The sequence below is a fragment of the Neomonachus schauinslandi genome, chromosome 5, assembly GCF_002201575.2.
Source record: "Neomonachus schauinslandi chromosome 5, ASM220157v2, whole genome shotgun sequence".
Classification (NCBI taxonomy): Eukaryota; Metazoa; Chordata; class Mammalia; order Carnivora; family Phocidae; genus Neomonachus; species Neomonachus schauinslandi.
The window spans coordinates 121,671,143-121,682,419 of NC_058407.1; the positions used below are offsets into that span (position 1 = coordinate 121,671,143).

General features: G+C 39.0%; 1 protein-coding gene across 1 annotated transcript in view; it reads left to right on the forward strand.

Annotated features, from left to right (window-relative positions):
• ST8SIA6 (ST8 alpha-N-acetyl-neuraminide alpha-2,8-sialyltransferase 6) overlaps positions 1-11,277 on the forward strand; it is a 133,979-nt gene that overhangs the window by 119,089 nt on the left and 3,613 nt on the right. The window contains exons 5-6 of the mRNA XM_021696775.1: positions 5,380-5,524; positions 9,244-9,356. Of these exons, the coding sequence (XP_021552450.1) occupies positions 5,380-5,524; positions 9,244-9,356 (258 nt within the window). The remainder of the gene's footprint in view (positions 1-5,379; positions 5,525-9,243; positions 9,357-11,277) is intronic.

Here is an 11,277-nt window from a genome sequence, read left to right on the forward strand (position 1 = left end):
GTCCTCCTCATATGCAAAATGAATCCATTCCGTCCCAACAGCCCCCAAAGTCTTTACTGGTTCCAGCATCAACTCTAAAGTCCAAAGTCTCCTCTAAATATCCTCTATATCAGATATGGGTGAGCTCGAGGTACATTTCATCCTGAAGCAAAATTTCTCTCCAGCTGTGAACCTGTGAAACCAGACAAGTCAGTTGCCTCCAGAATACCCTGCTGGGACAGGCAGAGGATAGACATTCCCATTCCAAAAGGGAGAACTAGGAAAGGAGAGAATGACAGTTCCCAAGCAAGTACAAAACTTAGCAAGACAAACTTCATGAGCTCTCAGGTTCAAGATAATCCTGAAGGAGCTGCCCGCCAGGCCCACTGGGGTGGGGTCCTGCCCCCAGGCTCTGTGGGCAGGGACTGTGTCCCCAGGTGACCCCCACAGCTTTGAGCAGAGGCCATTTGGCCGGTTGAAATTAGTCTTCCCTTTTTGAAACCAAGGACACATCCCTGCTAGCCTGAATCACCTTTGGGGTCGTCCTTCCCTTATCTAGAAGAATAGTGCATGTTTGCAGCACTTGTGGTCCCATCCTGTAAAATCTCAGTCCAACAGCCTTCCTTTGCTCCTTGCTGTCTCCTTCCTCTTCAGTCAGACTAGTAGTTTTCCTGCTGGGTGGCTGATTAAGTCTGCGGCTCACACCCACACTAATCTCCTTATCAAACAGATGCTTGGCCTCACTCCTAGTGTTCTCTCCTGAACATGCTTTCTCCGTTTTTTTTTTTTGCATCGTGGATAGGCTGAGAATTTTCCAGATCTGTAAGTCCTGCTTCTCTTTTGACTATAATTCTGTCTTCAAGTTATCTCTCTCTTCTTGCATTTTATGAGAAGCAGTCAGGAGGAACTAAGCCGCTCCTTCAATATTTTGCTTAGAAATCTCCTCAGTTAAATACCCAGTTTCAGCACCTACCTTCCACAAAACGCTAGAGCTCAAACACAATTCAGAGCCAAGTTCTTTGCCACTTTATAACAAGGATTGCCTTTTCTCCATTGTCCTTTCATAGTAACATGTCCCTCCTTTCTATCTGAGAGCTCATCAGAATGGCCTTTATGTAACTTCTGTATTATCTACCAGTATTCTGCTCGTGATTACTTAGCTATTCTCTAAGAAGATGGAAGCTTTGTCTGTAGCTCTCCTCTTTTCTTCCTGAGCTCTTAACAGAGTTGCCTTTAAAATTCTCTTCATGGAACTCTAAGCCTCTTCTAGCATGAGCTTAAAACACTTCCCATTATCCAGGTCCTAAGCCACTTGTACATTTTTATTTGTAAAAATACAAGGTATTTGTTACAGGAGTACTTCGCCCCCCACCTTCTTGGTACCAGTATCTGTATTGGGGTTTTCTAGAGACACAGAACCAATAGGATATATCTAGAGATGTAGAAAGAGATTTATTTTGAGGGATTGGCTCACACAGTTATGGAGGCTGAGAAGTCCCATTGCCTGCTGTCTGCAAGCTGGAGACCCAGAAAAGATAATGGTATTGTTCCAGTCCAAACCTGAAGGCCTGAGAACCAGAGAAGCCAATGGGGTGGGTTCCAGTCTGAGTTTCAAGGCCCAAGAACTGGGGGAGAGGGTGTGAGGGTGTAAGTTCTCATCTGAGTCTAAAGGTCTGAGAACCAGGATCACCAATGTCTAACAACAAGACAAGTTGGATGTCCCAGCTCCAACAGAGAGCCAATTTGCCTTCGTCCATCTTTTCTTGTACTTAGGCCATCAATAGATTGGATGATGTCCACCTGCACTGGGCAGGACGATCTTCTTTACTCAGTTCAGCAATTCAAATGCTCATCTCTTCTGGAAACACCCTCACAGACCCAGAAATAGTGTTTGATCAGACCTTGGCATTGACTTGGCCCAAATTGACATGTAAAGTTAACCATCACATACCAATAGTGTCCATTTTTATTTTAATGTTTCCTGCTCTTTCTATACAAGAAGGGGAAAAGTGCTGTGTGCCCATTATTGTGAACATACCAAGTTGACTTTAGAGTCATCAAAGATCAGAAGTGACTGTTTAGGATGATGGGAAATGGGATAGCAGAGATAAAATTACATTTTGTTCTGTTTGAATTACGCACCTCAGCTTTATACGGACACTGGCTGTTACAGGGGTGTCTACCACATGGATCAGCTGGGAAGTGGCAACATAAATTTATAATTCTGCCACTTAATAGAAAGCCTTAAAAAGTCCCATTGGTCAGTAAAGACAAGCTCCAGAAATGAAATTTTGGATAATTATTCTGATATTTTTTCTGGGAGGTTATTATGAGTGATTAGGTGTTTCACGTTGATTTTTGATAGTGATTTTTTTAAGTGCAAAGGCCATGTCTAAACAGATTCCAACACATCCATACAGTGAAATACTACTCCAGCAATGAAAAAAAGCAAACTACTAATACACATAGATGAATCGTAAGAGCATTTATGCTGAGACAAAGTTGTCTTACACAAAAGCATATATACTATATGATTCTGTTTATATGGATTCTAGAACAGGCAAAACTGATCTTTGATAAAAACTAATCACAAAAGTAGGGAGGGCTGGAGACAGGCTGGGAAGGGATATGAGGGAATTCTCGTTAGGAGATTGGGGTACAAGGGTGTGCACATTTTCAACACTCCTCAAATGTGCTTATGATTTTATTTTATGTAAATTTTACCCAAAAATATAAACAAAATGATGATATACATGTTGAGGTGTTTAGGACTGAAGTGTACTGATCTCTGTATTGACTTTGATTTGTAATCACCACCACAATGAAAAAGGATTGATGGATGCACAATAAGGCAAATGTAAAACCTTAATTGTAGAATCTAGCTGGTAGTTATTCAAGTACTCATTGTCCAATTCTTCGCATTTTCCTGTAGGTTTGAGAATGTTATAATACAATGTTAAGAATGTAATTTCAGGGGCACCTGGATGGCTCAGTCGTTAAACATCTGCCTTAGGCTCAGGTCATGATCCCAAGGTCCTGGGATCGAGCCCCACATCGGGCTCCCTGCTTCACGGGAAGCCTGCTTCTCCCACTCCCTCTCCCCCTGCTTGTGTTCCCTCTCTCGCTGTCTCTCTGTCAGATAAATAAAAATTTAAAAAAAAATGTAATTTCAGAAAATAACTATTAATATAAAAAAACACAAAGGGCACAATGGTTAGTGTTTTTTTGGTGATGCAATATTCTCTTAAACACTGAATATCCTTAGAGAAATCGAGCTACTTGTCAAAGGTAAATGAGAATTTATTCCATTACCTTTGCTCAAAATGTTGCATAAAAGAGACATTTAAAATGATAAACACACAAGGGTTTCTGAATTTGAAATATGCCACATTGAATTGTTATGAGATTAAATTTATAATTAAAAAACTACTTAGTATCATGTTTTTGAATACACATCATTTCATTTTCAATTTTTCCTTTTGTTAACCTCCATGAACTATCTTTAAGACATGGTAGGTTCTGAAATCCAAAGAGGGATAATAAAGCAGGTGATAGAATTCAATTAAGAAGAAGGTACTATTTTAATGATATAAATTAACTAATAAGTATTATTGAAAATATTGATTTTTAGGGTACAAGTAACATCACAGCATTGCCTTTTCATACCCTGAGAATTATTGAAATTTGGAAAGACTGGAATATAATTCAAAATGACCCTGACAGATTAGAGCATTTTATTTTTGTCAAAAGGACAAAATTCAATGGGAACTTGTACAAAAGTATACCCTTCAGGACCAAAACCAATAAATGGGGAAGGACCAGTTATGAATCTAGGATGTCAGCAATGACCATGTCAGCCTTGTTCACTGAATACTCACTGTCCTCTGTGCTATGATTGGATCCAGCTTTGGTACATATTTTTTTTCTAAGTGTTTATGTAAATTCCAGTTAGTTAATGTATAGTGTAGTATTAGTTTCAGTAGTAGAATTTTGTGATTTACCACTTAGATACAACACCCAGTGCTCATCACAAGTGCCCTCCTTAATCCGCATCACCCATTTAACCCATCCTCCCACCCACCTCCCTTGCAGCAAAGAGTCTGTTTGATAGGTATTTTTAAGTAATATGGAGAAATAAGTAAAGGTTTAAAGAGGAACAAGATGACTAAAATAATGAAAAACTGGTCCTAGGAGGAAAATCTGAGAGAAGAGGAATTTCTCTAAATGCTTCCAGATTGAAAAGGTTCAAGTTCCCTTTGTTTATTACCATTTTCAATTACATGAGGTATTTTTATGGAGAGATTCTATGAAAAGCAAACAAGGGGAATGGATTTCAGTTGAGATAGTTGAGTTGTACAAATGGAAGGATCTCTTGACCTCAAGGTTGATTAAACTCAGGAATAATTATCAAGTGATGCTGTGGATTCTGCATCCCTGGAAAATTATATAAACAAAATATAAATTCTGAGTGGATCTAGATTGACCTGCCAGAGGTTGGGGGCAAGCCCTGATGATCCCTGGGAGGACCTACATTCTCCTACATTCTATTAATAATGTTTCACTCCACAGTAAGAGTTTTGAAACAGCTTGATACTAAATTATATTCTTTCTATAAGGAATGGCAACTTTACATTCGCTTCACTCAGAAATTCCCCGTGTTAATTTACAGCAGCCGTGACTGTGGATAGCAATACCATATTGTATACTTGAAATTTGCTAAAGGGGTAAATATCAACTGTTCTCACCACACACACAAAAAAAAAAGAAAAGAAATCAATGATAATTATGTGAGGTAATGGATATGTCAATTAGCTTGATTTTGGTGGTGATTTTTCCACAATGTAGAAATATTAGCAAAACATGAAGTTGAACACCTTAAATATAAATCATTTATGTTCGTGAATTATATCAGTAAAGCTAGAAACAAATCCCTGTATTGAATGATTCTTCTTTTCATTAGACTTGTCTCCTAGTAAATCACTACGTGTTGCTTTGGTGACAGTTTGTAACACTGTTCTTAATTTAGTTTCTCTACTTTATAATTATTATAAAATAATTACAGTATATCCTGTCATTTTTCTCTTTAATGTTACAACATTATCATTAGGAGGACATTTTTAAATGTGAACCATTATGTTCATGAGTGTTTTCTGTCGGTGAGCAGGTCTCTATCTGAGCGTAAGTATGTTTCACATTCTTCGCTTTTTGATCCTGCTGGGTTATCATTCCATCATCCAGACCAGTTAGGGTGGAAAGAGATAAAAATGTCATCTTGGTGAACGATTTCTCTTCTTTCTGAAAGTCAATATGGCAAAAATCCTCTTGCATTTTCCACTGTATCCTCTATTTCTGGTTTCTTAATCTCGTTCCGTGGTTCACTTTTATTCTTCTCCTTCACAGAGCAAAACTTGCTTCCTGTTGTGATGCTGCTCAAAACTTCATTGTTTCTCAGAATAACACTCCAGCTGGGACCAACATGAGTTATGAGGTGGAAAGCAAAAACGAAATCCTAATTAGAGAGAACATTTTTAATATGTTTCCAGTGGTGAGTAAAGATTTGTTGTGGTTGATTTGTGTCGCCATTGCAGGTGAATTTTCTCCCACGTTACATTGTAACTTACACTAATGGAGGAATCAACTTAGAATTAAAATACCATAGTTGTTTTGATGTAAAAGATGGTGGTAGTGGTCCCTTTTAAAAAGACAATTTTGAATGCAAGTGGCTCTGCAGGGAATGGTATTTATATCTTACATGATAAGCTCTCCAAGTCCTTGAGTCTTCATGACTCATCCTTGCATGAGATGAGCTACTTGGGCTTTCTGCATAGTAATTACTGGGGCTTGGGAAGAGGACCATTTTTCACCTGGAATAAGATTCTTCCAATTGTCAGTTTTGGTGACTGAATCAATTCCTTCACAAAGAGCTGTGGGTTTATGTGGCTAATCTTTGGGAAGTAAATTTGTTAAGAATTCGTGGGGGCGCCTGGGTGGTGCAGTTGGTTAAGCATCCGACTCTTGGTTTCAGCTCAGGTCATGATCTCAGGGTCATGAGATTGAGCCCCACATCGGGGGCTCAGTGCAGAGTCTGCTTCAGATTCTCTCTCCCTCTCCCTCTACCACACCCCCGTGCTCTGTCTCTCTAAAATAAATACATAAATCTTAAAAAGAAAAGAAAAAGAATTTGTGGTCAGTGAACATAACCTCACGTTCAGGGATTTCTGTGCAGTGTGTTTATTGATGTATACCAAGCTCCAGAACATTCCCCAGTGCATATATGCATTCATTACATATTCATTAAATAAACTAATGAGTAATGATACAGTGTCATTACAAGAAGAAACTTCTTTAATATAAATCTAAACTTGGGGAGAATTTTTGTCATGAAGAACAGCCTATCGCTTATAAACATACACTCTCAGTCATCTTTTCATGATTTGATTAAAAGCAATTAAGCTAAGTCAATATGGTAAAAAATGGGATGACCTTATATATGCAGTTTACCAACTGTAGACTATTCAGTTCTTGCAATTAATTCCCTTTTGTTGGACCTTTGACTTCTTTTAAGTAATTTATTGGTCATGTAAGTTGTTACGGCTTTTCTTTTACTGTTATAATTCAAAGGAAGACTAATTGGCTGAGAATGACTGCAAAATGAATAGAAAATGATAGAGAAAAAATATTACAAATTTTCTGGAAGGAAAGGGGGACGTAAAATGACTCATAAAGCATTCTAAAAATGCCCTAATGATACATTGAAATTACCAATAATCGAAAAGATAATAAGTACAGAGTATTTATATTCCCAATCAAAGAAGTCCTGGGAGAGTTTCACAATGAACAACTCTCACCCTTGCAATTTTTTCTAGTGTTTTCCTTGCTTTAGACTAATCAGAACAGAGGAGCAGCCGAGATTGTTTTGGCTTCTAACTGGCACCTTGAAAAGAATAACCTAGGTTTGATAATTTTATATGCAATTAACAACAGCATCCATTTCCCAAATTTGCACTAATTTTTCAAAATTGGGGTGGGGGCGGGGAGGTAATTCTGACTTCAGTAACAGTTGCAGAGCTAGGCCACTTTTCTGTGTTGCTTCAACACTCCCGTTTCTCTGGAGGAGACATCTAAGGGAGCTGGCCTCCTTCCCGCCCTGCTTCCTGCATTCCCCTGTTCTGTTCTGCTAGAAAACTGTGGGGCAAGCAGCAAGCAGATCACAATAGATATTTTTGATGAATGTTGTGAAGTCATTTCCTTCAAACACTTTGCTAAGTTACTTGAAAAGAAAACAAGGTTGGTTTTCCACCAGAGTGAGTAATGAGCAGGCCTTGCTCAACATAGCACAAATTTTCCACTTTCTTAGGAGCTTTATTTTAAGAAACATTGGAGTTTGTAATTCAGAGGTTACTCTTACTGAACATGAGATCCCAAAGCATATGGGCTTTTCCTCCCAGTTGACCAAGAAACCAGAGAAAATATGCGTTATTTTGAGTGCTATTTTAATAGGAGACAAGTTTCCTTCAGTCATCTTTTCTGCTGTACCATTAAGAGTATATTTGCATTCTATCCAATCTGTAAAATTCAGAATTTATCGTGGCACCATCTAGTAAACACAGGTTGAAGACATCTTGAGCTAGAAGTACAGCAGACTTGAAATCACCTGAGGTATTTGGGAACCATTAACTTCAGAGCCAGGTCCTCTGCTAGGCATTGCAGATACAAAGAGAAAAAGGTACATAATTAACATTGTATTCATTGAATGTGAGAAGCTGTGTAACTGTAGTGAATAAGAGCATGGCCTCCTTCAGGGGTTTGAATCCCAGCTCTGACACTTGCTAGCCATTACTTAAACCCATGCTTTTATTTCCCGTCTGTAAAATGCTCATATGGATCACATGTGTTAATAACTCAGGCACTTGGAACAGCGTCTCTCGTATAATAAGCACAATATGATTCTTAATGGTTAGAGACAAACCTAGACGTGCTGAACCAGAGTTCTCTCTGCTTGTTTGGCATCTCCCAGATGGAGCACCTAACAGTCATAGGGATTCAGCAGTTCTTTGGGCTTCTCAGAACCACACTGGCCCTGAGGTGTTGCCGTTGGTACTGGTAAACTGGCTTTGGGCAGTAGGCTGCCCTGATTTGTAGTGTTGGCCAATTTTAGTGGTGTACGTACCCCTGGGGTGGCCGATTTAAATTTACCAGTGGCTTCCCAACAGTTCACAAAATTCCTGAATATTTACCCGCTGGCTCCCACACCCTGGTCCAAGTGGGTCCCAGCTCAACACTGGAGGTTTTTTCCAGGGCAGGCCCTTGGGCCAGCAAGCCTTTATTGAAACGCCACTGTGTACATTACAACATGCAAGGTCTACGGTGAAAGATGAGGGGAAGCTAAAAGTCATAAACACACTCTCTGCCCTTGAGGACCTCCACTTGAATTCTGAAGACAAAAGAGGTGACTCAGGACGATGTCACTGTGGAGTCTGAGCTGGACCCCCTTGGTGCTGCTCAGGTTCCTGTCATTACATCAGGGAAAGAGACCAGCAAAGAAGTGCACCATTGAATTGAGAAGTTATGTTTCAGACTGGGAAGGACTTGGGAAAAGGGGGAAATCTTTTGGGGGTAGGCAAGTCGGGTCCTTGGAGGAAATATAAAAGATTCAGGCCTTGGAAATTCATTTGAAATATGTCAGCATGGAGTTAGTAGGCATCCCTGCAGCTCTGTGGCTGGTCATTTGCAGAGATGACAGGCATAAATCTCGTGTCATCACTTAGCCTGCAGGTCTAACTATTTAAGAAGCACAGGAAGCTTCCACTAAATTACCTATTCATTTTATGCCCAAGAATAGAGGATTTCATGATACTTTCTAATTGCTTTATTTCCTCTATTTTGCTGAAAACATTCCTGTTTGTTGGAAGGGTCCAATGTGGGATTTTGCCAGTCTAATGTTATGCACTTAATTATGTGATGTAAGATACATTAAGTTACATTTTATAAACAAATGTATTATATTTTAGATTATTACATGATAGGGTATGTGATACACTGTATATTCTTCTCAAGAGAAATGAAAGGCAGGATTACAGGATTTTTTTATTGTAAGTCATAAATGGATCAACATGCTATGGCATCATTACTTCTGCTTTTTTTCCTTGCTGTTTTTCTTTCCTTAGCATGTATAAAAAATGTAGCTGCTCAAATTAAGCTGGTGATGTTTGTGGTTCTGAAACTAAAGCTATTTTGTGATAGTTTTTCACTTCCTCCTGCTAGTCTCAGCCTTTCATGGAGTACCCCTACAATCAGTGTGCAGTGGTTGGAAACGGGGGAATTCTGAATAAGTCTCTTTGTGGAGCTGAAATAGACAAATCCGACTTCGTTTTTAGGTAAGCCCTGTCAGATTGGTTTCCTTGAAACCAAAGGTCAGTTGGATATTTTAAAGAGATGCTGTAAAGATACTCCATGTAAATTTCGACCTTTGAGCTGTGTTGCTTAAGTCTACAAATTATCTAGGTAGCCTTTCCTGAAGTGTTAAATGGATCACGAGTTCCTCAGAATGTTAATACCAGAAGGATAAAACTGTGTGATGGCCACACTGCAGAAACTCTGCTTGAAATCATGGTGAAAGAGGGTCTTCACTGCAGGACTTGTCAGAGCCTTCAGTGTATTGATATCATGGCTCCTTCAGAAGGACTCTGGAGAACAACATTTCTCAGGTTCACCTGGAAAAAAGAAAAAAAAAATATATATATATTAACAGAGCATTTCAAGGAACTTTTGTTCTCAGATAATACTCGAGAAAATGCTGACCTAAGCGTTGTATTGCCATGCAACATCATTGTTTAGTTTTCAGGCTTGAAATTAAAAAAAGAAATTGTGGAGCTTCTAAATTCTGGTCTTTTAAAGTGTTTATATCTCAGTAGCAGCTAGCTGGCAAACATGGAAGCCAAAGTGGTTTGTTTCTCTGGGGGCCTGTGCTAATAATAAGCCAAGCCGCAGAGTTCCCGCGCTTTCAGAATATGATGGAAAGGTGATTCATCCCTGTGAGGATGGATTTCAATTGAAATGCACCTTTTTAAAAAGTAAGTGCGAAATCTGTTTCTTCCTATTTCAGGGGCACTGATTTCATACATCGGAGGAGAGCCTTTGATCCTTATTGATTTAATGCTGCCCTTTATAGCAACTGAAAAGGAAGCAGGATTTTCAGTCAGTAGCTCCCCTCCCCCACCCACTGCTTTACTTGAATCTCATTTAAAGTTTTTATTGCTACAGGTAATGACAGAACAGTAGACCTGACAGTCCAGCAGGTCATTGAATGTGCTCCTCATGATTCATGATAAAATGACCAATACCTGAATGATTTGGCCATTTAGTTAAAGCACTCGCTGTGAAAAAGCCATAATGAAGCTAAATAATTGTTCTTGTAATAGACTTCTTATAGACTTAAAATTCTCAAAACATCTGTGGGGAGTGTTATGGCTACCCATCCATTTTACCTTATGGCAGACACACGAAATACAAGTTGAGGTTTAGGGGCGCCTGGGTGGCTCAGTCGTTAAGTGTCTACCTTCAGCTCAGGTCATGATCCCAGGGTCCTGGGATGGAGCCCCGCATCAGGCTCCCTGCTCCGTGGGGAACCTGCTTCTCTCTCTCCCACTCCCCCTGCTTGTGTTCCTGCTCTCGCTATCTCTCTCTCTGTCAAATAAATAAGATCTTTTTTTTTAAAAAAGCTGAAGTTTAAAAAAGAAAAACAAACATCTCAGCAACTACTTAATTTCGAACTCTACAGTAAGTATGCATATTGCTAGATCCTACCTTTGCTGCCGGGGATGTGGGGATGTTTCCGAGACAGTTCTCTGTGAAGTGAGCCTTCCAGACTGAAAGGCCAAATGAGGGCTTAGATGTGGGCATGGTCATTAAAATTTATTTAAATGTTAAACCCATACTTACTTTGAATACACATGTTCAGAGTTTGATAATAACAGTCTGGAAACTGCTTATTATTGTTTGTTTTTCATTTCAAAAGTTTGGGAGCTACTAGTTAAGTGGGTAAGGCCAAAAAGAGGTGACGAGTGGTTTTACCAACTACCACAACTATTGTATGTATACAGTACTCCATATTTCCCCTTGGAGTCTCCTACGATACTCTATTGGAAATCAACTTTGATTATTTATTTATTTATTTATTTATTTATTTATTTATTTATTTATTTATTTATAGTATTCCATGATTCATTGTTTGCGTATAACACCCACTGCTCCATTCAATACATGCCCTCTTTATTTTTTTTTTTTTTTTTTTTTTTT